The sequence below is a fragment of the Octopus sinensis genome, linkage group LG1, assembly GCF_006345805.1.
Source record: "Octopus sinensis linkage group LG1, ASM634580v1, whole genome shotgun sequence".
In the NCBI taxonomy this organism is placed as follows: domain Eukaryota; kingdom Metazoa; phylum Mollusca; class Cephalopoda; order Octopoda; family Octopodidae; genus Octopus; species Octopus sinensis.
In genome coordinates, this window is record NC_042997.1 from 175478712 (window position 1) to 175506218 (window position 27507).

General features: G+C 35.4%; 1 protein-coding gene across 4 annotated transcripts in view; it reads left to right on the plus strand.

The window, feature by feature from the left end:
- Positions 1–27507, plus strand: part of LOC115216482 (EVI5-like protein) — a 331037-nt gene that overhangs the window by 243891 nt on the left and 59639 nt on the right. For all 4 annotated transcript variants that reach the window (XM_029785910.2, XM_029785902.2, XM_029785918.2 and 1 more), the window contains one exon: positions 10323–10383. In XM_029785910.2, the coding sequence (XP_029641770.1) occupies positions 10323–10383 (61 nt within the window). The remainder of the gene's footprint in view (positions 1–10322; positions 10384–27507) is intronic.

The window sequence follows — 27507 nt, forward strand, 5'->3', positions numbered from 1 at the left end:
CTCTCTCTCTCTCTCTCAGACACACACACACACATGTAATGAGACATTAAACACCTTGTAGGATTGAGTTGCTGATTTAATATAATTACTCACACACATACACACATTCTTACACACACACACATATATATAAAAGGTGTGTTACTTGGCACCCATATATCAATGTGTCTTTTGTCTGTTGCTGACCTGAAACACAAGCAGATTTCTGTTCACTTACACTAATAGAGACATTCTAGATTCACTGACGGCCGACCGATGGTATTGTATTGTTTTACACAACTACTCTTGAGACCAACTTGTGAGTACCCTCCCTGCACACCCTGCGCACAATTGCACATATTTTTATCTCTCATTCACATCTTTGGTATCTACCTGTTGCCTGGAATTAAGCAGTGACATTTACCTCTCAACCCCACATTCTCACCACATATGAAAGAGAAATTCCTTCTCTGTACTGGTTAACAAAAAGGCCAGTATTTCACGAGTTTGTTCGCCACCCTTGATATATCATTTCATCATCAGTTGATCCAGTGAAGATTATTGAGTTGTACTGTAGTCACCTAACCAGATGTTATTCAATTGCATCAGCCACTGATAAATGGATTTTGTTGACTTCACCAATGACGGATATGCGTGAGTAGGTTCTCTTAAAGAAATTGATACTGAAATCATTCAGATACACTAATATTGTTTCAAACATACAAACAGAAAGATATTTAGTATGCAGATAAAAATTTGCCTCTAATTTAATCATATAGACTTGTGTTTTGATATATGTACATAATTTATCACTATTTACCATCTTCTGTGTGAGTTTACCAGTTTGTTTGCATATCTGTCATAATATAGCTATATATATATGTGTGTGTGTGTACGTACATATATACAGAAAAATACACGTGCACGTATGAAAAATTATATCAGGTGAAAACTGTGGTTATTATTGTATTTTTGTTTCACTATAAAATTAGTTTTGATAAGAATTCAAGAGAAAATCTCTTTCTAGAAAGTAAATATTGATTTTTAATTGTCAGTGAGTCACAATTTACAAAGAAATTTTAATTGTGAAACAAAAATCTGGTGTTTTTAACAGATTACAAAAACACACTCATACGCCTTTGATAATTATTTTTGTTAGTTATGTGTATGCATAAAAGAAGTTATGACATTTTATTTTTAAAATATAATTAAAGGCATTGAGTGCAATAGTCCACTATCTCAGCACCTCCAGCATGTCATAATTGTTGGGTTAGGGAGAGTTACCAAGTGTCAGTGCATGATTGTGCATGCACACGTGTGTGTGTGTGTGTGTGTTACTGCCTTCGTAGCTTGATATTTTGTGACAACTGAAAATGAATGTCTCCATCATGCAAGCAGTGTCTTTCATTCCCAGTCTTTCATGGAAACATATCTGGTCATGAAGAAATATTACCTTACTTAGAAACAGGTGAGAGTTGGCATCAGGAAGGGCATCCAGCCGTAGAGAAATATTTACCTCAACAAAAATTTCATCCAATTTATGTAAGCATAGAAAATTGGACATTAAAACAATGTTGATGATTTTACACACACACACACACACATTGATATAGATACATACATACAGACATACATACATACATACATGCATGCATGCATGTATGTATGTATGCATGCATGCATACATACATACACATATACATACAAGTGCCATCTGTGAGTGGAACAGTAAAAATATGCAAGACTTTTCTCAAGTTCCAAATGTGAATTTGTCTGTGTTAACTACATCCCAAAGGTGGTACCTTGTGTCTTTATTAAAAATTGGCTCCCTCCTCAGTGAAAGATTTATAATAATTAAAAAATAGAAGACACGCACACACACACATAGATATTGTAATAAATTTGCGTATGACTTAAAGGTCTTATCTATCTTCAGATAAAATGTGACATTTTATGAGAGTGACAGTTGGCCAAGTTTATAGGCATGTTTGCTTATTTGTCCCAATCACAGTCTCACTATCTCTGAATACTTTCCAAGATTAGATATGACTTTCTGATGGTAGAAACTGTCAGTGTGGTTCAATTTAAAAAACAAAAAGAATCATAAATTAGTTATTTGAAAATTCACTTTTTCATCTTTAAATGTTATTACTTTTGTAGGGGTACAAAAGAGATACAAAGGTATAGAAAGGTTTTAAGAACCAGTAGCTTGGTTTGTGGTACCTATGAAGGAAGCTTTGATGCAGCTCTGTTTGAAAGTTTTTACCAAATATTTGGTCAACTATCTCTGTAATCAAGGTCTACATACTCAGAACTGAGCGAGTAGGGAAATTTAGGCATTTCTTACAATATCTACAGCCCTGTAGGAGTAGATTAAATCAGTAAGCCATTCTGGTGGTATTACTCTGCAATCACCTCCATTAGGTTTAAGGAGTGAGGTTATACTTGGGATATCAGTAGCAACTGAACATAAAAACATTGATAGATTCACATGTTATCTCAATGACGTATGATGGCCATCTGGAGAAAGTCTTATAGATGTATGGTAGTTATATGGAGAAACTCTTACAAATGAAAGAAATCCCAGTTCAGGTTTGGTTATCTGATAAGCATATGTTTGGGTCTTTGTCGCTTGAAATTTGTCTATCTTCTTCCATCCTGTGTAGGAGTTCAAAATCCCTAAATAAAATAAATAAATCAATATCAAACTAATTTATTAGTTCAGAAGCTTAGGGAATTTTTTTTTCTTTTACTTTATCAAATGTAATACTATGAGTTGCTTTACTTCTCTTTTTATTTATTCCTCTCTACCATTTGAAAACACTTTCCTTAAATCACACCTTGCTCTCTTAAAAATAGAAGGACACATTGATTGGATAATGTAGTTTTTGATAAAACTTGGATAATGTAGTTTTAGAATAAAAGAAGGGATGGTCATCACTTGAATGTCTTTGATTATAGGTCTGCTAACAAAGGCTGATCTGGTGCTAAAAAAACAAAATTATTCTCAAGCACGATTGAAATTTTAATACTTCAGTTTAACATTTTGGCAACAAAGTCTAATTATTGATATTTCAACATAAAAGATGACAGAACCACTCTTATAAATTCTATAAGATTAAAGATTAAAATAGAATTCAGAATAAAAAGGGTATTTTTGTTCATTCTACTTTAATATTTTTTTTTTAATCAACAAAAAAAAGAGTGAAAAAGTTATTTTGATAGTTTGGTCCAGATGAAGAAGCTTTGCCCATGGCCTTTACAAGCTTCCCCAGATTGGTGAGATCAATGCCATTTAAACTATTGCAGATGAGAAAATAAAGTAAATCTTACCCTACTTAGTGTCTTGTCATAGCAAGAACACATCATCATCATAATGCTCATTTCTCCATGCTTGCAAGAGTGGGATAGAATTTGTCGAGGCACATGTTCTATAGCCAGATGCCTTTCCCGTCACCAACCTTCACCTACTTTCAAGTACAGAATATTTCCCCCATGACCAGTCATGTTTTCATGGAAGACTGGAAATATAGAGCACTGCTTTCATGATGGTGATACTTGCTTATGACTATCTTGCAATGTCAATGAAAGGAAACAGTAACACACACAGATACATATACATGATGGGCTTCTTCCAGTTTTTGTCTACCAAATCAATTCACAAGTCTTTGGTCAGCCTGGGGTTATAGTAGAAGATACTTACCCAAAACCATGTGGTTGAAAAGCAAATTTCTTACCATACAACCACACTTGTGCCTATCACAACCATGCTTGCACTTAGATATTAAATCATATATATTTCTTTATTAAATCATATATATTTCTTTACTGCCTACAAGAGGCTAAACATAGAGGGGACAAACAAGGTCAGACAAACAGATTAAGTCGATTACATCGACCCCAGTGCGAAACTGGTGCTTTATTTATCTACCTCGAAAGGATGAAAGGCAAAGTCGACCTCGGCGGAATTTGAACTCAGAACTTAACGACAGACGAAATACCGCTAAGCATTCCGCCCGGCGTGCTAACGTTTCTGCCAGCTCGCAGAATAGTCTTAGATACACTATAGGTGACGACAGAAAGACTGCATGGTCATGGTTGGTGTGCCTTTCACATATGTCCATTCAATCATGATTGAATTACAGCTAAACAATAACACAACCACCACATGTCAGACTAACCTTCCTGCAATTTCGCCGTTTGTATCCGATTCTTCTCTTCAAACACATTACAGTAAACATATACAGTTCTTCATTCTAACAACTGTTATTCTACTCTGTGAAAATGATTTTTCCTTCTTCAATGTATTTCTGCAATGCACTGACCTCTGATCTTTCCAACTGAGTGCCCCTCATGCTGGAGGCAATATATTTCATTACTCAGAAGCTTCCATGTATGAAAAGAAAAAAGATATATCTCTCAGAGGTTTCTCTCAAATACCATCATCACCACTACCACTACCACCACTGCCATTGCTATCATCATTGGCGTCATCATTATTAATGTTGTTTATTTAACTCCAAGTCAGCTTTGATCCAGGTGAAATACGATAAAATGTGTTCCAGCTTTTAATGCTTCATTTTCCCATCATATTTCTTTTCTTTTCCTGTTTTGACTAATTATGTTTTTCCTTCCATTAGACAGTAAGGTGCAATTTGAGAGAAATTTGGGTGATATCTGTAACAGATAAAGCACCCACTTAGACTCTGTTATTAGTTTGTTATAGTGAAATCGGCTCCAATCAAAAGTGTTCCAAATATGACCATTCATCTTAGTATTTTTAAATTGCATTGAGGGCCACTTTATCAAATGTGCCCTCCCTTTTTTTTTCTTTGAAACAAAAAAAAAACAGTTGGGTATGATTTGAAGGAAGTTTGGCTACTGTTTCTAGTAGATTCAGCTTCTCCATACAGGGTCCTTCATTGGCATATTTTCACTTCTAATGTATCATCCTTGATGATATATTTCTGACATAATTTTTATTAAGCAATAAAAGTTTTTATGCTTTATGTACTAGTTTAGGTTTTCAGAAATATTAGCAAATTTGTGCCTGTTTGCGTATTTGTGTGTGTGTGGGTTGTGCTTGTTTTGTGGTGTATGTGTGTTTGACTTAAATCTGAAACTATAGAATATGAAATTATGTAATTTGTTGTAGCAGCATGCAACAACAGGAAGTGTGTGGAAAATATGTGACAAGTAATAACTCATAAGTTATATTGTGTACACAATCTTATTTCCATTTATTTTATGGGTGGAAGTAGACTGCAGTGTTTTTATAAAAAGTTATAGGATTTAATGCAGTAAAAGTCATTTCATTAACTCACAGTGAAAGGATGTTTATTTGACTGTTGAAAAACAAAAAGTTATATCAAATTCTGAATAAAAAATCTTAAGAACTATGTGTTTGAGATACAAAGATTGCTTTTGTCATACATCAACAAATCACCCCCCAGTAAAGGAGAACAACTATGTGCAGAATCAGTCCTGTCTTTTGCTTAAGATTGAATCAAATTTCACTGTTTCAGAATATTTTTAAATATGCATCTTAAAGATTTGTCCCCCCCCCCCCGCTCATTTTTCTCACACAGAAACACTATTAAGTCATGTCTTTTGCTTCCTTCTCTGTTTTAATTTGTGTATTCTGCAGTTATTGTCAAGTGTTTTATTTCCCTGTGTGTGTGTGTGTGTGTGTGTGGATAATATATATATGTGTGTGTGTGGATAATATATATGTGTGTGTGTGTATGCATATATATATATATATATATATATATATATATATATATATATATATATATCATCATCAATTAATGTCCACTTCCATGCTGGCATGGGTTGGACAGTTTAACAGGGTCCAAAGTGGCGCAAAGTTGCATCATGTTCCATGTCAGCTTTGACATGTAAATGTAATGTGTGTGAGTGTATGTATATGTATGTATGTGTGTGTGTGTGTTTATATCTACTACATATGTGGGGAATTCTTTCTGTGGGCGTGTTTGTTTATGGAGTTGTTAGCTAACTCCTACATCATTTTATTGATTTTGATGAAACTTGACACATGAGTAGAACGCATGTCTGGAAACTTTGTGACATAATTAGATTGTTGAAAAAATCGATAATAAGGCCCCTGCAAGAGATCCTTATATCTTCTATATATAACTAATATATTTTACTTAAGCAACCAAGGGAAATAAGCCATAGCACCTGCATTTACAATTGTCAGTTTTTAGCAAAGCGATCAATATTTGATTCTCATTATCAGTGAACCTAATTCTGTATTTTACTACTCACAGTTTTGAACTGCTAAACCTTATTATTGCACTTTCTTGACTTGAATCTTAAACATTAAAGATTTCATTCATACATTTATATACATACATACATTTTTGCACTTATATGTTAGCTTTAATAAATTAGCCTTGATATATAGTTAACCTTTAAAATGCCACATGTAAGAGTAAGAGTGGGTACTTCTACTTCACAAGCTGCTCTAATGTGACAGTGGTGATCTCAAATAAGTCTCCAATTCATTATGTTTGATATTTAATAAATCAAGCAATTATTCTTCATCTATTCTCCTTCAATATCTCGACAGCTATATACATATTGCTGTAATTAATTTAGACATTGCATTAATAGACATTTTTCAACATCTCCAAATAACTAAATGCTAGCAATGCATGCAGGGTTTTCAATTAAATTTGATTAGACTTTGAATGCCCATAACTTCGATAATTCTGCATTTTTCCATTTTTCCAGTAGATAAATATTTGATTCCAGAATGTATTTAATATGTGTGTCCCAATCCTGCTTTTTCTCACAGACAGCTCTATTTCAGAAAATTTATTCATCTATGCTCCCAACAGCAAAGCCAAAAACATTGTGTATCACGAAGCCCTCTTTAAGACTGACAATCTCACTCGCCAACCTCCACTAACCTCTCTCGCCAACCTCTGACAACTTCTCTCGCCAACCTCTGACAACTTCTCTCGCCAACCTCTGACAACTTTTCTCGCCAACCTCTGACAACCTCTCTCACCAACCTCTGACAACCCCTCTCGCCAACCTCCGACGATTTCTCTCGATAACCTCTGACAATCTCTCTCACCAACCTCTAACGATCTCTCTTGCCAACCTGTGACAAGTCTCTCTCACCAACCTGTGACAATCTCTCTCACCAACCGCCAACAAGCTCTCCCCTCCTCTAGCTGACAGTTTTTTGTACTTTTTCACGGCAGGAAATACACCTTTTGTGGCAGTTATAACAAAATTGCATTTTTATATCAGAGTAATAAGGCATTTAAATAGAACAAGTTTACCCTTGGGAATTACTGGTACACCATCTAGTATATATATATATATATATATATATATATATATATATATATATATATATACTCTTTTACTTGTTTCAGTCATTTGACTGCGGCCATGCTGAAACACCCACTTTAGTTGAGCAAATCGACCCCAAGACTTATTCTTTGTAAGCCTAGTACTTATTCTATTGGTCTCTTTTGCCGAACTGCTAAGTTACGGGTACTTAAACACACCAGCATCGTTTGTCAAGCAATGTTGTGGGGACAAACAAATACACACAAACACACACACATATATATATATATATATATATATATATATATATATATGACGGGCTTCTTTCAGTTTCCATCCACCAAATCCACTCACAAAACTTTGGTCGGCCTGAGGCTATAGTAGAAGACACTTGCCCAAGGTGCCACACAGTGGGACTGAACCAAGAACCATACCATGTGGTTGGTAAGGAAGCTACTTACCACACAGCCACTCCTGCATATATATATATATATATATATATATATATATATATATATGCTTACTTTGAACTATTGCTATACTGGTTTAGTGATATTTTAGAATTGTTACATATCCTATCCTTACACATTATTTTAGGAAAAGGTCTTTGGGCATCAATGAAGAGCAGCTTTCAGGAAGAAAGCTGCATAGAACCAACCAATCCTTATTCAAGAAATAAAAGAAACAAAGCATAAAAGATATTTCTAAAAGACACAAATTGTTTTATTTCCCAAACTTGTGTGAAAGTGAATTGTTAAAAAAAAAAGAAATGAAAGACAATATGAGGACCAGTGTGTGTGTGTGAGGGAGAGAGAAAAGATTTGTTAGTTACTATTTAAGAGTGTCTCTTTTTTTTTTTTTTTGTATGTAATAGTCTTTCTTTAGGGATGTGTCATCAGTTATTAAGTTACGGAACTTCATCCTTGACTACATCAAGTCTAGTGTTTTAATGCAATTCAAATACACACTCACATTGTATTATATTATATTCCCCCTGCTATATACTGAAAAAGTTAACACAGAAGAAAGTAATTTATTTTACACTCCTTACCTAAATATCATTTGAAATCACAGGTTGTGTTGTGTCTGCTGTGTTAAACTCATCTTGTCTTAATTTTAGCCTAAACTCTGCTTGTACAGTGGTTGATTGTTTGTACTCAGGAAGTCAATACTTAAATAAATTGACTGAAACTTAAACAAGAGCTCTTAATTTAGTCAGTATTAGGCTCATTATGATTTGTTAGCTATTTTGATGAATATGTTGTGTTACTATGTTAGATTGCTTTTCAAATTAAAAACTTTAGAGATAGTAGGGCATGTTATCATTGGTTGAACAAAAATGTATTTTTATTTAATCAGTTAAAGCTGATGGATTCTTAAACTTCTATGTGGCATTTTTCTTGGGATTAATTAGCAGTAACACTGGTATTTTTGTTTATTAAATTTGAATGAAAATGAAATAGTTAACCATGAGGTAACAGAAAATCTAATCTATAAGGTCTAATAATTTATCTCTTATCTATCTAGTTTGTGTTTTATGCTTGGGTCGGGCTGCGTGTTGTGTTCTTGAGCAAGACACTTTATTTCACGTTGCTCCAGTTCACTCAGCTGTAGAAATGAGTTGCGACGTCACAGGTGCCAAGCTGTATCGGCCCTTGCCTTTCCCTTGGACAACATCAGTGACGTGGAGAGGGGAGACCGGTATGCATGGGCGACTGCTGGTCTTCCATAAAACAACCTTGCCCAGACTTGTGCCTCAGAGGGTAACTCTCTAGGTGCAAACCCATGGTCAGTGTCTGACCGAAGGGGGTCATTAAAAAATATTTATGAAATTCTTATAAATTCCAATGGCCTTTGATAGTCATGAAAAGGGATTGTGGATAATTGTCTCTGATGACATAATGTTTTTTACTGGATAATACATTTCACATAACTATATATACTGAAGTTTTAATTGATGGCACATAGATTCTGACAAGTCTTAAAACTATATTGACTTCAACCAATTAATTCTAATCCTAATGTAGGAGAACTTTAAAGCATTCCCAGCCACATAGTTCCAAGTTCAGTCCCACTGTGTGACACCTAGGTCAAGTATCTTCTACTGTAGCCTCGGGCCAACCAAAGCCCTATGAGTGAATTTGGTAGACAAACTGAAAGATGTACATAAGTGTGTGTGTTTATATCTGTGTCTACCCCCTCCCCTTGCTTAGCAACCGCTGTAGGGATGTTCTCGTCCCTGTAACTTAGTGGTTCAGCAAAAAGCAACCAATTGAATAAGTGTCAGGCTTATAAAAATAAGTGTTGAGGTTGATTGAAAATTCTTCAAGGTGGTGTGCCAGCAGGGCCGCAGTCTAATGACTGAAACAAGTAAAAGATAAAAGAATAATTTGCTAGCATGGGACACGGACATTGATGATTATGTTTTACACACACACACACACACCTTTGCATTGAGCTAACAATTAAAAAATACCCCTGGAAGTGGGAAGTATTCCTCTGTCTTCCAGAATACCATGGAAGGATTTGAACCTAGCACTACAATCTAAAAAAAATTATAAAATATTTGTCAGTTTTGCAGAATTCCTGGCCTTTATCATGTCTTACAGCAGAACACTCCTGCAAATATAGGTACCGATTAGTGCCTCTCTGTCTTTCTCTGTCTCTTACACTCCCTTTCATCTTCTACTTCCCTCTCAGTTGGAAATTGCCTCTATTTTTGTCTTTTGCTCTCCTAGTGATTAATTCAAGATTGCCTCTATGGTATCAATTTACTGGAGGGAAAACTGAGCCATCAGGTGCTAAGTGCTTTCTTTTTGCCAGTGATATAGTGCAGTGCCAATGACAGAATACAAATTGTTGAACTTTCAACCAGTAGGTTTTACGCGTATGCACCACAAGTTTTTATATACACACAGACACATATATATTAAAGAATTAGAAAAGTATAAGGTGATGCTAACTGGTTTTAACAAGCAGTATAAATCATCCTATATTTTGTATATTTACAGGTTGGAGAAAGATTATACAGCCCTGAAGAGTAAAGAAAATGAAGAACAGATTGAATTACGGGTATGTTGAATTTTTTTTTCTTTGTATTTTGGGTTTTTTTGGTTTTTTTTGCTTTTAGTTTTCCAGCTAAACAGTTGCCTGCATGTGGAAGTTACCTTGTATTGTACAGTTGAAGATACTGCCCATTATCTTACTATCATTCAATTGCTGAGCCCACCATCATAATCCCTGCATGATGAATATCAAGAAAGCAAAGGCTATTTTCATGCATTTCATGACATTATGAACTGTCTTACTTCCCAAGAGTTGGTATTCATTGAGAACTTCTTCCAGTATTTTTTACCTGTACAGCTGCAAGCGAACTACTTGGAGATTTGAGGATTGCAAGTTTTGGTTGTGTGAGAGATGTGGAGAAGCTTACCTCAGGGGATAGTAAGGTCACACCCATTTAGCTATCAGGTTTGTCAAAAGTGGCAAGCTGGCAGAAACGTTAGCACCCTGGGCAAAATGCTTAGCGGTATTTCGTCTTCCATTACGTTCTGAGTTCAAATTCTGCCGAGGTCGACTTTGCCTTTCATCCTTTTGGGGTCAATAAATTAAGTACCAGTTACACACTGGGGTCGATCTAATCGACTTAATCCCTTTGTCTGTCCTTGTTCGTCCCCTCTGTGTTTAGCCCTTGTGGGTAATAAAGAAATCAGATTTGTCACAGGTGGAGTCCAATTTGTTATAAGTTGTTAGCATAGTACTGGTGTAGATATAACCAATAAGCTGACTTAATGAGCAGGGAGATGTAGGAGGCACACATAGTTTTGAAAATAATGAAATGTGAGGTGAGAGCTATTGATTAGAAAGCGACAACTGATAAACATTCACCTGAAACAAGACAGTTATATGTATGCGGTCACTCATAAAATTTAATAGAGGAAAAAAATGGTCAATTGGATGAGGTATGAACTAATGTATAACACGATTTTAGTTCAAACCAGTTATAATTGTATTTCTACCTGAGAGTTCACTCTACATTGCCTCAGTTCATTTAATGGGAGAAATGGGTACAAAACTATTCTGAGGAAATTATATATATGTTTACATTCTAGCCTAGCTCAGGTTTGCCATGTATCATGTTTCATACAGTATGAAAAGCAGGGTTAAGTTCCATTCTGTGGATCATTGTGATTAGTGGATTTAAATGATACGTGCCTGTTCATCCTAACATTTAACAAAAGGAAGTGTGTGTGTATATGGGTGATTTTTTTTTTTTTGTTGATTTTTTTTTATCCCTGTAAATTTCATACTTTCTTACAATCTGTTCAAGTTCCTTTTAAAACTTCAGTCATGCAACGTAATGCATTTAGGATCTAATATTACCAGTTCATCTCTCTCTCTCTCTGTATATGTATATATATATTTGTGAGTGTTTGTTATTTGCTTCTTGATTATTGAAATGGTGTATAATGATATTAATGACAGGATGTTAAAGATATGGTAATTGAAATAGAGATTTGTTGATAAATAGTGCATAAACTTTACATTATAGTTTTTCTCCCCCCCCCCCCGACACAAATATAAGTTAACCTATCTGTGTGTGTATGTGTGTGTGTGTGTTTGTGTGTTAATTGTTTCTGTTGTCATTGAAGTGTATTGGCTTACAACCTGTAGCAGTAAAAGTACTGCTAATGTCACATAATGGCAACAAAATAAGTCCACATCCTGACTAGGTTTACTTTGCTTTTTTGTTTTTTTTTTATCCCTCTAAGCTCAATAGAATAAGTACATCATCATCATCATCTTTTAACATCCATCTTCTATGCTGGCATGGGTTAGATGGTTTGACTAGAGTTGGCAAACCGGAAAGCTGTATCAGGTTCCAGTCTGTGTATACCTGTGTATAAAATGGTTACTTAACCCTTTAGCATTTAAACTAGCCTCATCTGGCACAAATATTTTACCTATTCTATGTTCAAACTGACACTTAGCATACTATATCATTCTAAAAATAAAAAACCATGTCATCAAAGTTTTGGGGTAATGAAATAACACATGATTAATTTAAAACAATATGAATGAATAATCATTACAATTAACAGAATAATAATCTGAATGCTAAAGGGTTAAGGCATGAGAGATATAATCGATTATACCCATGACATACTGTGTCCCAACATTACCAGACTCCAATAAAGGAAACCAATAAAAGAATATTGAACATTGTGTGATCAATTATTTAAACTGTAACTCACAAAAAAATTCGGGGATCGTGTTAGAAAGTAGCGGAAATGAAAAGTTTTGAAAATGAATTAACATCAGCGTAGGAGTGGCTGTGTGGTAAGTAGCTTGCATACGAACCACATGGTTCCGGGTTCAGTCCCACTGCGTGGCACCTTGGGCAAGTGTCTTCTGCTATAGCCTCGGGCCGACCAAAGCCTTGTGAGTGGATTTGGTAGACGGAAACTAAAAGAAGCCCATCGTATATATGTATATATACAAATAAGAAAATGAAGGAACAAATTCATTTCGATCATCAACTTACGGATATTACAATTTCATATTATTTATTAATTATACAAATAGGAACGTGAAAATCAAACAAAACAATATACATCAATATGCAAATTAATAATAAAATAAAAATTTGCATATTGTTTTGTTCGATTTTCATGTTCCTGTTTGTATAATTAATAGATAATATGTAAGTGTAATATCCGTATGTTGATGATCGAAATGAATTTGTTCCTTCATTTTCTTATTTGTATTATGAATTTACGGTAAAATATTTTTTACCTTCACCTATTCAATACAATAAATGAATTAATTGCATTGCAATTATAAGCATTTATGTATTTAGTATTTGGGTACTTCCCCAGCAGTATATTGGATAACTGATATCCCATAGTGGGTTACCCTCATAACTACTACCTTACTTTGTACTATATATATATATGTGTGTCTGTGTCTGTCCCCCCAACATCGCTTGACAACCGATGTTGGTGTGTTTACGTCCCCATAACTTAGCAGTTCAGCAAAAGAGACCGATAGAATAAGTACTAGGCTTACAAAGAATAAGTCCTGGGCTTGATTTGCTCAACCAAAGGCGGTGCTCCAGCATCGCCACAGTCAAATGACTGACACAAGTAAAAGAGTATCAGCGATGACTTTGCAGCAAGTATTGTGCATTTGCTGATTGTTGCAAGTGCCTGTGTAAGTATGAGCAGACATAGACTCTTCTTCTATTGGAACATCAAGGATGTAACAGCTGGAGAAATAAAGAGCGCTGCACCAGCACTAAGCTGGTACCCGATTTTAGCTAATTAGGCTGAAGCAACATGAGATGAATGCCTTGCTCAAGAACGCAACATTCTGCTTGGTTCAGGAATTGAACTAACAACCATATAATCATGACAGGCCAATACCCCAACCACAAAGCCATGAACACATATATATATATATATATATATATAATATATATATATATATATATATATATATATATATATGTTTCTTTGATATATATATTTATTTATGTATGTATATAATGCAAGACATTCTTTCTATCATCTGACAACTAGAAATTAAAGAGATCTCAGTACCTCTGACAATAAGGGATTACTGAATTAGAAGAAACGATTTGAGCTATGAATTAAATGCTTTAATATTTTGAGTTCAGAGTACATCAAAAGCTCAATTCACTTTCCGTTTTTATGGAGTTGATAAAACAAGTAGCAGTCAAGTGTTGGAGTTGACAAAATCAACCACATCTCTCCTGCACAGTAGGTGGCCTTATACCAGAGTTAGAAATCATTACTCAACAGCGCCTAACATATTGATGCACTTCTGCCCATCCCCCTCTCCCCCTTCCTCACATGTGCAAAAGGTGAAAATAATGTTACTAAGTAAAGAAAAAAATTACTCTAAATAACATAGAAATGTATTTTGATTGAATAACAGAAAACTGGAGGGAAAATACCATAGGTGATAACCTATTATTCAAAGATTGTTTTAAATCAAACAATGTTACATTAATGATAGAGTAGTGTGAAAAGAAGGTCACCATTTTTTTTGTTAGCACCTGATATTATTATAAATGGCCATTGTTTTCAGAGTGCACATCAGGTGGTTTGTCATACATGCATTAATCACCACAGGAGCAGTGAGACTGTCTCACAAGACAACAGCATGCAAAAGTTCAAAGTGCATACCTGCATAATAATTATATGTTGTAAAATGTGCAAGGCCTAGTTTTCAACATATCATCTCACTGCAAGAATGCTAGCGTACCTGGTTTCAGGACAAGAACAATTATCAACAGCAACAATAAGAAAACAACCATGAACAAGTAAGAAGCAGCTACTCATAGTTATAAGAATACAAAGAAAAAAAATGTATTTGCAAATATGAAAATAAACAAAACCTTGCCAACAAAAATATAGACTATTCCATTGTGTGTTTTACTGTCTAAATGACACATAGTTAAAGAACTGTATGCGTGTTTGTTTTACTCTAGCAAAATGATGAGGCAATGTGGTATTTAACCAGACTGAACAGTTAGTAACTGTAAGAATATCATGTTTTGCATGTATTATCAAACAAATTGGCAGAGACATGAGAGCGTTGGAAAAAATACCCTGTGGTATTAGTTCCAGGTATCTGCTGGCCTCTGAGTTCAAATCCTGCTGAGGTCAACTTTGTTTTCCTGTCTTTCAGAATCCAGGGAAGTGACCTGGTAGAATCGATAGTGTCAGACAAGATGCCTAGTAGTATCTGTTCCAGCTCTTTGCCTTCTGATAGCAATTCCATCATTTTTGCTTTGTAAATAATGAATAATAAATAATATTTTCCTATTTGTTAAACACTTCATCCTCTAGTTCAGTGGTTCTCAGCCATTTTTTTGCCTATGGACTCCTTTGATTCCTATTTTTACTCAGGAATTGGGGATGTCTAAAAACAGCTATTATATTTTTATGATTAAATTATTATTAGGAACTAGCTTAAAAGCTGCACTCTCTGCAGAGGGTTAATTGGTCTTGCGACCCGAAACTAAAGAAAGCAATAATAATAAAGCATTTATTGGTACCGTACCAATATGGTATTACTTTAAATTCAGTTTAAATGAAAAACTTGTAAGTTCACAAATTTTTAGAGTTCTTTTAAAATTTGAATTTTCAACTGTTAGCTTATAACAAATCCTCATGCAGCCCTGATCTCAACGTTGGGTGTTCAAGAACGAAATGAACGGCAGATTTTCAAACTCAGAATCATCCTGATTCCAAAAAGTTATATGTAGAGCAAATGTAGACTAAGATACAGGGGTCCCAGACAAACAGAATTTCACATTTATTATTATAGATTGTATAAGGCAGCAAGCTGGTAGAAAGGTTAGCACACCGGGCAAAATGCTTAGCGGTATTTCGTCTGCTGCTACGTTCTGAGTTCAAATTCCGCCGAGGTCGACTTTGCCTTTCATCCTTTCGGGGTCGATAAATTAAGTACCAGTTGCGCACTGGGGTCGATGTAATTGACTTAATCTGTTTGTCTGTCCTTGTTTGTCCCCTCTGTGCTTAGCCCCTTGTGGGTAGTAAAGAAATAGGTATAGATTGTTTAAAAAATATGTTTAAATATTTTGGGCATTGTAGAAATATTAAGTTTATTGCACATAAATTTTGATAACAAAACCTTATATGGACACCCAGTTGAGAACCACTGCTCTAGTTCGAGGCCACTAGTTCAAACCCTGCTGTTTTATTGCCCCTTTATCAAGGCTATTTACTCCTTGCATATGACTACTTGACTGCAAATAAATGCATCGTCTAAACTTCATATTTTAAATGCTTATTATAAATGAGGACATCCTTTTATAACAATATTAGTCCAACAATTCACACACATATCTAGTGCTCAACATTTCTTTAAGTGATTTTTACTTAGCAAACTTGAGAGGTTTTTTTTTGTTGTTTTTTTTTAATTTTCTTTTACTGCTAGTGCTATTAAAATCAGCCAAGAAAACAAAAGCAAATAAAACATTTATAACAAAACTAACACTGAAGTATTTTGCTTTGACTAAACACAAAGTTTTGCAAAACATATCTATTTTGTAAACATTCAGTCTGAGTGTTTGTGTGTGTATGCGGGCATGATCATCTGGTTCTGAAGTTTGCTTTACAGTCCCATAGTTTTAAGTTCAGTCCCACTGCTGGGCAAGAGCCCTCTACTATCACTCTGAGCTGTGAGTAGATTTTGTTGACAGAAATTGAAAGAAGTTCATGGTACATGTGTGTGTCTGTGTCCTGTCTTTACACTGTGTAATAGCTATTAATGAAAACTACTGTCTTATATATAGGCAGTGTCATTCATTTCCAATATTGCATGGAATCCAGCCTCAGAAAATTTGCTTCAACAAATTTCACCTCACCCAAGCAAGCACCAAAAGTAGACATTAAAATGGTGGTAATGATTATAATCATCATCATCATCATTATCATGATAATCTAAAGACCCTATCAATTTGCTGCCCATAAGTGACCAAGTAGAAACTCCTTCATTGACCACAGTGGTTATACGTAATGCTCAATAATCTATAATCAATAATAATGATTACATGGCTCTAGATTTCAGAGATTTGAGAGTGGATGGGAGGCAAATGATTTTTAATACTAATGTGCTCAAGAAATAATACCTGTAATAGAATATCCTTAGCCATCATTGTTTACCTGGTTCAATGGCATATATACATGCACACAGACATACCTCAACTTACATCAGCAATTAGTTTTAAGATGTGTGACTGACTTCAAAAAACCATGTAACATGAAAAAGCATTTGAAAAAGTTTGTCTTGTTTTAATATCTGGTTTGTATATATTCTTCACTTGAAATTTATTTGATTTTCCTCTTCAGTATTGATTTTTAGGTGTTTTCCTTTTTTTTTCTTTAATAATACTTACATTTTTAAATATGTTCACCATGGAGTTGAGTTTAATTTTTTCCATTAATTTCTTTAAAAAAAACAAAGTAAAAAAAAGATGTAACTCAAAACACGCACACACATATATATCTGTCAACTCATAAACAGTATAATTATCACTGACAAAGCAATGCATGTGCAAAATTTTTGGTTCAAAAAGGCTTGTATAACACCTCATAGACTCTCTCCACCCTATTCATATGATCCAGAGAGAAGCCAAGGGAAGATATCTATTGCCAATTTGGTTGCAGGCTCAGGATTTTGAGCGCCATGACCTCAAATGCAAGCAAAAGATCCCAAGATATTCAATGCTTTCCCCTGCACATCCATTTTCTCTTTTTTTTTTATTAGCGTGACCTTCTCCTAAAGATATGCTTTGACAAAAGCCAAGGGATGCCTCCCAGTGGCCTTCCAGCATGCCAAACCTCAAGTCAGAACGTTTTAGTGACCATGTTATTGTTAGATAGTTGTTCAATCTACATTGGGTTCGTCCATCCTTTTGATAGGTCTTGCTTTTAGTCCTACTGTATTGCTAGCAACCCTCCACACTAGGTTAACCTGGTGGTGTTATCAGCTTAGTCGCCAACAACCTGATTATGCAACAGGTGCTATTGGTAACATGGAATGTAGGACACACACAAAGTTGTGCACAGTACTACTGTCAGGATGTGAACTGACAACTTTTTTCAGCCGACAAAGCTATTCACAATAGCTACAAACCAAATATCGAGAGTAGGCCAAATACACACACTTCATTTAAGATCACATTAAATTTTCAGGCTCTGGTCAAAAGGTCATTTTGTACAGCCGATACTCCACACAGTCTTCCTGCTTCAGTAATTCTGATATAGACTACAGTCCTGTGATTGTCACACTTTTTGTAACCTCGACACACTGAAAAAGGCTCTGAAGCAGTAAGTTCCCTAAGTGGGTGGTACTGCTCCAGGGTGGGGGGAGGCGGAGCGTTGAAGAAAAGTGGAGCATTAGTGAGGTGGCCAAGGAGGGGGTGGATGTAAAAACAACAAAATAATGGGTTAATTAGGTTAAGTTTTATATGTGAAGTATAGTTGATCTATGTTTGAGGCAGTGGGTGGGGGGAGGAGGGGGTGCTAGGAATGTGGCCTGGGTGCCAAGGGGCCAGCAGCTTGAAAAAGTTTAGGAACCACTGCTCTAAAGCATACATCTGCCTTTTGGAAGTTTTATAGGCGTAGCTGTGTGGTAAGGCGCTTGTTTCCCAACCACATGGTTCCAGGTTCAGTCCCACTGTGTGGCACCTTGCGCAAATATCTTCTACTATAGCCTCAGTCCAACCAAAGCCTTGTAAGTGGATTTGGTAGACGGAAACTGAAAGAAGCCCGTCGTGTGTGTGTGTGTATATATATATATATATATATATATATATATATATATATATATATATATATATATTTGTGTGTATTTATCTGTGTTTGTCCCCTCCCCACCATCGCTTGACAACTGGTATTGGTGTGTTTTTGTCCCTGTAAGCTAGCGGTTCGGCAAAAGAGACAGATAGAATTGGTACTAGGCTGAAAAAAAGAAAGTCCTGACGTTGATTTTGTTTGACTAAAAACCCTTCAAGACGGTACTCCAGCATGGCCGCAGTCAAATGCCTGAAGCAAGTAAAAGAATAAAAGAATATATAAGGTGGTGGGTGAATGAGTATTAAAACCGTTTTAAAACAACGATGGTTCACACGTTTTGCACTTTACCGCAGGGAAATGCACGTGCACCACCGGTGTGGTATGTTAAAAACACTCGGGTTTTCTAAATATCTTGGAATTTTCCGACTTACCTCGAAAACCCATGACACACCAGCAGACCATATGTGCCACTCACGTGTACCTCTGTACAGTGACCCGAAAACGTCTGACCTAGTCTATAGAATCGAAATTCACCTTTTCATGACTAAACGGGTTCTATCGACATATCTAAATATGATATTAAAATATTTTTTTTTACATTAGTATATGAGATAAATATGTCGCTAGATGCACACGAAGTTTTAAAGGAGATATGTGGATTTAAGATTTAAAAAAAAGATCAGATAATGTCTTAATCCACGTTTCCTTTCCTTTGATTAAGAAGTCTGTCTCAGTGCCTTATCTAAGCTTCTCCTATGGGAGCAAAAATGATGTCGCCTTCTCTTGGTCGCTCAACCTGCTAGAAATAGGAAGTAAGTCTAAAAAAAAAAAGCTTAATTCTGAGAAAACGAGATAGTCATGGTTGGAATGCTTTTGATCATGTGTCTATTAGTTTCGGTTGACCTGGCAATAAACAGCAAGAACCGAATATTAGTTATTATCCATCCCTTCCTAATCTTGTTTATTCTGTCCTTTAGATAACTTCATTTCTTGTTTACATTTGATTAGCATGTCGCCCTATCGCGTTACCAAAAGCGCAATGAAGGTGCGCAAGCATTCATGTGTGTGTGTGTGAAAGAATTGTCTTCGCCCACACAATTGTTCACAATGTTAGACAATACACACACACGCACACACAACTGAGACTGAGTTTATGGATATGATTGTAAATAAATTTCATTTTCATGCGTATTGAGAAAAAAATCATTGTCGTCCAGTCTACTGGCCAACTTTCTTGTCTGTTGATTATAATATTTTTTTTAATGTAGACAGACAGACGTGTGTACACACACACGATGTGTATACAGGGTGATCACGATGTTCGAAATAGTTTATAAATTAGTAATTAACTTATTAATTATTATAATTAACTCCTTTTTTTTTTGTGAAGAATTGAAACCTTTATTTAGTATATCGATGATATAATTTGAATGTTGTACAGTACTAGTATGGCCGCAGTCCAATGACTGAAACTTGTAAAAATAAAATATAGACAACTTAAGTGTTATGCGTACACACCCAACTACGCTGTTATTTTCTTTGGGACAGCAAACTTCTACTTATTCTTTCGTCTTTAACTCTTGTATATTTTTATCTATAAATCTAATATTCACACACACTTTTTCTCTCTCTCTCTCTCCTTTTTTTTTCTCCTCTCTCTATCCTCCTTTCTCTTCTCTCTATCTCTCCCCTTCCTTATTTCTCTTTTTCTTTCTCTCTAACTTTCTCTCTCTCTCTCTCTTTCTAACTCCCTTTTTTCTCCCCACTCTTTATTCTATTTCTCTTTGATTGTCATAGACTCCTCCATTTTCTCCTTCAATATTTTTTCCCTAACATTTTTCTATTTCTAGCTTTGATTATTTTTCTCCTCTCTCTCACTCTCATTTCCTCCTCCTTTTTTTGCCTTCCATTTCCACTTCACTTTTATATTATTATCTTGCTGTTCTGCCCCACCCACTTCTCTCTATCTTTCTTTATCTCTTCTATCCGATAGTCTTTTTATTTTAGCTACCTCTATGTGTCTGCCCTCCCTCTCTCTCTCTCTCACACACTTTTTCTCTTTCTCCCACTAATATGTCTCTCTTACTCTCTCTCCCCCTCTCTTTCTGTCTCTCATTGTATACCTCCTCCCTTTCTATTATTTTTCTTTATCTCCCCCCACCCTGTCTCACTCTGCCATAAATATCCACAAGAAACTGTTGTCACCACGGACGGCCTGCATAGTTTATTCTCTATGTTATCTCATTCCTTATGATATCATTTATTGGTCAACAACAGCAAGGCCGCCACACTGTCCTCTTGTGCACTAATAACGATGGACAGTCTTTTCAGTATCGGGGACATTTTTTTCAACAATTGAAGTTAACTTGACACTCGCCCATTCACAAACAAGACAGTTTGACTTTACGTTGCGGGGGTTTCCCCCGACCCTAACAACCCACACACCACATAGCCTCGATGTGTTTTTTCTTAAATATTTTTTTTTTGTTATTATTACCTCTATGAATACTTCCACAATCCACTTCGGTTGTCAATACCGCTTTGTATTCGACTAAATAACATCTACATTAGTACTAAATAACACACACACACACATATATATATATATATATACATATATACATATATATATACAGGGACAGAGAATACACTTGTTACTTAATTATATACGGATATAAAGTTTGTCTTAATCAATCACATGTATGGATCTAAATAGAAGATTACATCGTCCAGAGCCAGCTGATGGTGACGATCTGTTGGTGGAGGTAAGTAACAAAATTTGAGGAAATCAGTTGTGCAACTTTCGAAATTTCCCCTTAATCTCTTATCTTTTTATTTATATATATATCTACCAGCGGCGTGTGTGGTTGGTACGTTGCACACCCACTAAAAATCTAATTCATAAATTCACTCGAAAATACGATCTTGATGGGGGGGGGGAACTGATTTTTACTGATTCCCGTTTTGAAATATGACTGTTGTTGGTTCTGAGATAAGTTGTTTAACGCTCCACACTTAACTGCATTAGGGTTGAGCGACCTTCATACATCCCGTGTTCGTTAGGTTTGAAAATGTTTTTATCCCAATCTGATTGTCCCTAGTGTGTAACTCTGTCCTTGCTGTATCGTAGTATAACCTGGTCGTATAATACGTTTTCAAATCTGGTACTACACACTCAGAAGCGAAGATTGTTATGTTTATTTCTGTATGATATTCATCTCAGAGTATTAATAGGTTCAGTAAAGTGTACACTCTATGACAGTAACCACCATGCGCGTCTGATCTGTCCATTTACCTGTGTCTCCTTGTCTAGTATACCCGTCAGTGTGTGTGTGTATGTTTATATATGAATGTATATATGGCAAACTTACGACATCGCCATATATATGTATGTATATGTGTATGTGTATATCCGTTTGTCTGTCGTGGTTGGCCCCTCTGTGTTTAGCCCCTTGTGGGTAGTAAAGAAATATATATGTGTGTGTGTGTATACACCACACACACACATACCTATCTGTTTACTTATATGTTTTATCGATACTAAACACAGAACATTATCCAATATTTCAAACTGAAACGCAGTATATATAGATAATACATACAAACGAGGAATTAATAATACTCGATCTGCAAATACGATTGAATAAAATTAAGCGGGATCTTCTCTGTCTTTCTTCCTTTTTTCAGGATATCGATAAAGTTGTGTTGCTTCTATTAAAGTTTGTGATATTATAATTATACCCAATGTAAGCAGTCTCTTTGAGATTAGCATCACCACCACCACATCATCACAGTTGTCATTTCAGTAACCTCAATGGACACTCATTGATAAATCAATAACGCACTGGCAAAATATAATCAAGTTATTCCTTGTGATCTGAAACCACGACCCGGTTTATTTATTTATTAAATTCCTAGTTATAGCCATTTCATTTCTCCTATTTCATTATCATCTCTCATTAATTCATGTCCCTTAAAAATATCTGATATAAGAAATCAATTAAATGATATTATCTGTTTTTAATTAAGAGCTGAACATTTTGACGTAGGTGGTATTTGATCGTGATATTAATCAATTTAGCTAAGTTGATGACATTGCTTTTCTTCGTTCAGGATCAATAAAATAATGCATAAAGTTATTCGTATTGATCATACCCTACCCCTTACAAGTGCAAATAAGAATGAACCTATTGCCCAGTCACAAAAAGTCGAATTGTTATACTGAATATTGCAGTGTTATTTTCACTTATATGAAAATTTTCAGTAAATTTTCTTGTTTGATTTCTTAATTTCCTACGACTGGACCAAAAATAGTTTAGAATTGCCAAACTGAAGATCAGATCATCTATAATTGTAATTATCATCATCATTGTTGGAGGTGTGTGTATGTAAGTAAGTACTAGCGTGACACTGAACTTGCTTTTGAGTACTTTATGGAATTCTACTCGCATAAAGTTTTATATGTAGTTTAAAAATAATTAGTCATTTCAGATTGTTTTGTCATAGTTATATTATTGCTGTCCTCATAGTACTTTCAGCAATTGTTAGTGTGCCGGACAAATTACATTCACTCATTCAAATCCCGCCGAGGTCAACTTTTAACTTTCATTAAAGTACTAAGTCGATATACGTTCCTGTGAAGCAGCTTCGGTGTGAATGAAATTTATATTAAAAAGACTGAAGCTATGTAGTCCTTTCCTCCACTCCCACCTGCAAAAAAAATTTGTGTGTCCTACTATTTAACCTCTGGGGACGATAGACACTAGTCCTTGTACTGGATCAGATTTAATGGAATATACTCTGTCCTGCCCTAAAATTGCGAGAACTTGTACATCTGTTAGAAATCATTGCTGTAAAAGTGGTTTAGTAGACGTGACTGAAAAGTGACGCCGAATCTTTTTACAATGAAATCTACCGCCCTTCCTTCATTGTTGTTTAGCCCTAGGTCAGCCCTTAATGGGCAGACCTGTGATTAGAAGCATTCTAGCCAATACCATTTGTTTTATATTATACATATATTTATTTAGGACTAACTTGTCCAATGCAACTTCTCCTTTTAAATAGTAGGGTGTGCATTGATAGAATTTGACTGCTATTTCTAGCAGGTCGAGCAACAACGTAGAGGCTGTCATTGAATAATTTGGTTGTTGTTAAACCTCAAGTTGGCCGTGGTTAAGATGTTTTATGATCGAAAATGTTCCACCTGTGATCGTCCCGTCTTCCTTCCCCTCGTGCTTCAGACTACATCATACAATGTCTCCTTCCCCCCGCCTTTTTTTATTTTTGATTTTGTATGAGATTTGATTACTATTTCCAGCAAATCGAGCGAATACGTTGGCTCAAAGTATATCGAGTGGATGTCAAGTAGTTCATTCAAAAGTTTTTTTTCTGGGCTGTTTTTGGAGGAAATTTGAATTGTTCAATGGCTCGAAATGTTTTAATTCTTTCCATATCGCTGTCTCCCTTTCTCTTCAATTTTTTAATTTTTTTATTTTGGTGGGTTTGGGGGGGATGTCATATATTCCATGACTTATTTTTCATATATTGCGTTATTTTTAGAACAATTAAAGATACATTTTTGTTGTTAACCTAATACTGACTGCTGCCACTGGTTGGGTGAAGAAGGGGGAAAAAAAACAATAACATAAGGCAACAAATGCAAACCCGAAGTGGGTCGGACTGCATGTTAGAGGACCCCTCCCCGATCATTGTGAAAGTTCTTGATAAATTGGATTGTTTGGTTAACTCTGCTCTAAATAACAATTTTTTTTTTGTTTTGCTTGTCGTCTTTTTGCACTACATTATAACTATCAACTAACCGTCTGCGAGAGAAATATTGTTTACATTAATCAAATCAGCTGAAGAACTAATTAAATAGGACTATGAAGACAAAAAAAGTACTGAGTTGACTGAATATGTTATATTCAATATCTACTTATAAAAACTTCATTACTGTTATGCTCAAAAACTTCATTACTTGAGAGAGGCGGGGTATCAAAAAGCTGGGCGAATCAATCACATAACAGAAGTCTGTGTCATTTTATCGACATCGTTGATGTATGGGAGAGGGGAACAGTTGCAAAATCGGGTCGATTATTGAATGCATGTGTGTGTCTTTTAGTTTAAGCATTCGTTTCGACTGAAAATTTGTTGAATTTTCTGTAAAAAAGACTTCAGAGGTGCTGGTCTGTGTTAAGAGGAAGTTTAAAAACTGTAGGTCAAGATGGACGCTGAGGATGATTAATTAATTAGTATTTACTATTGACACATATATATATACATGTGTTTGTTTATGTGTGCGTTGTCTTCATCCACAATAAATTGTATTTGTTTGTATTTAGTCAAACAAATTCGTTCTTCTTTCTCCGCTACTTTTTAAATCAATAATGGTTCTTTTATTATTTCTTTAATATCATTTAGTAAACAACTTCAGTAATAAATAGGAATAATCAAAATAATCATCCTCCACTTTGATTATTAAGAGGTTTCCGTCCGTCTGTTAAGCTAGACATAAACTTCAGTTGTATTCGTAGAAAAGAATAATGCTGATATCAGCCCCATTCTTTCTTCAGACATTTTGTCTTCTACAGATAGACGTAGTGACGGCAACTACTGGTTGTTGATGTTTTTGTCCCGGGTCAGGCTGAATTGCAGAACTATGATCAGAGGCATTTAGCCGTGACTGTACCACCTCTATTTTCTCTAGACATATTTTGGGCTACATTATCCAATGTTTTTCTCTGCAAAGACACGGTGTGGTTTGAGGGAGACTTGGCTGATATTTTAAGTCCCTCGAAGAGACCCCACTTGTTGATTGTAGTAAATATTAACTGAGGTAAGAAAGATACAGTTAGATTCGTAGTGGAACTTTATCACTCCTCTTCTTAAAATTCACCTCTGCTATCATGAAGGTTGAGGTTTTTCCATATGTAAAGCAAAATTTCACCTTAAAAGTCAGGTCACTAACAACGCTTCAAAGCAAATATTTTTGTAGCGAAGGTAAAGAATACGCACACCACTCGTTTTCGGCGTAACAAAAAGCCTAACCCTAAACACTGGGTGTGCGTATTCTTTATCTTCGTCTGTTTTTGTATTTGATGCATGTTGTTTAGATTTAGGTCAACCCCGATAATATAAGTTTGTAATCAAAAGTATCGTTGCCATGACTGTCCTGTCTTCTTAGTTGGTTTTTTGTTTCCACATAGTTATCTAGGGATCGGATACGTCTTTTTTAAGGGAGGTTTGGTTGCTATTGTTTGCAGATCGAACACCCACAATGCGGTTACTCGTTGTCTGGTCTTAGGTTTTCTTTTCTTATATGTCCACTATGTATTTATCTTGACCTAATTCTACAATGTCTGTGTACTACCTGCCATTATCTCAATAACATTTCTCCATTCATTTCACATTGTCCTACCTATATCTATTTCACCGATTTACATTTGATATATATCAACCTTAAATTCGTGCTGGCTGTCCAATGAATCAACTCATTTTCTCAGTATTTACATTTTCAGATCCACTGATCATATTTCTTTGTCACGCATTACCCCTATTTTGGTTGGGTACAGACCAAAATCAAAATACCATCACACAAGACAAAAGTTCATTTTTATAAGTGTGAGCATTAATTAAGACTCTTCTCCTCCATTAATATTCATTGGAGTTAGTCCTCAGGTACATCCTTCATAGGGTCCTATCAGAAGCAACAGTCAAACTGTTATACTTTCATTTTAGACACCCCAGCATAACCAACAGAGGCTATGGATATTATCCAGTCATCCCCAGCATGACCAACAGAGGCTGTGGATATTATCCAATCATCTTATACTCTTAGTTTATCCCTAATTCTTCTGCCAGTTGGCTCAGTTTGAAAAATGATTTGCGATCCTTTCCTATGACATTCTAACCACAGAGGTCACAGCTCCATATTTTTTGAGCTATGGCTTCTCAGTGAAGAGAAGTAACATTACTCTAGTGTTCCTTTGGAGGCACCCCTTTTCACTCAGCCACTTGTAGTCATACTTTTTCAGCTTATTACCGAATATTCACGACCATAGGTGAGGATAGGCATGCAAACCAAATACTTAAATGATAGCATTTTTTTTTTTACCAGCCTCTCCTTTTCTGAGGATCAAATGCTGGAGCAGGCACATTAATATTCATGCATCTAATTCAGCCTCCTGCTTCCTGTTACTCATAGATATTACTCTCAGGGTACTTAGATTTCTCCATTTGACTTAGTAGTGTTTCACTATCATGCCTTAATTTCTATTATGTTTATGTCTGGCTTGTCCTCTTGCACTGGTTGTTATTGCTGTTTAACCTTTAAATCATTATGATCAAGTAACCCTATTATGAGACATTCAAACCATGACCATCCCATGTTTTACCTTGGTGTGTGTATATATATATATATATATATATATATATATATATCCAGAATCAGTGTGTCCCTTCTCTAAGACTGGACAGTGTGATTTGAGTGAGCTTTAGCTGCTAATTCTTAGGTCAACCAACTGGATATAGGTTCCCGTCATGAGAACCTTTATCTTAGTAAGTACAAGATAACTATTACTTGATAATCATTATCAAGCAATAGCCCATAATCTGCTGGCTTGTATTAAGTGTTCCAACTGTTATTAGCACTTAGTTCCTCTTCTGTTATTTGTTGCTTCTATCACTTCAGTGTAATGTGTCTTAAGTTTTGTGAGATGCTGGTTGTGTAATGTTTATGGTACCGAGCTACTTACTGACCACAGCATCAGTCTTCAGTTCTCTAAGAAAGATTATTTTGATGTCCATTTTCCATGCTTGCATGGGTCAGATAGAATTTCATTGA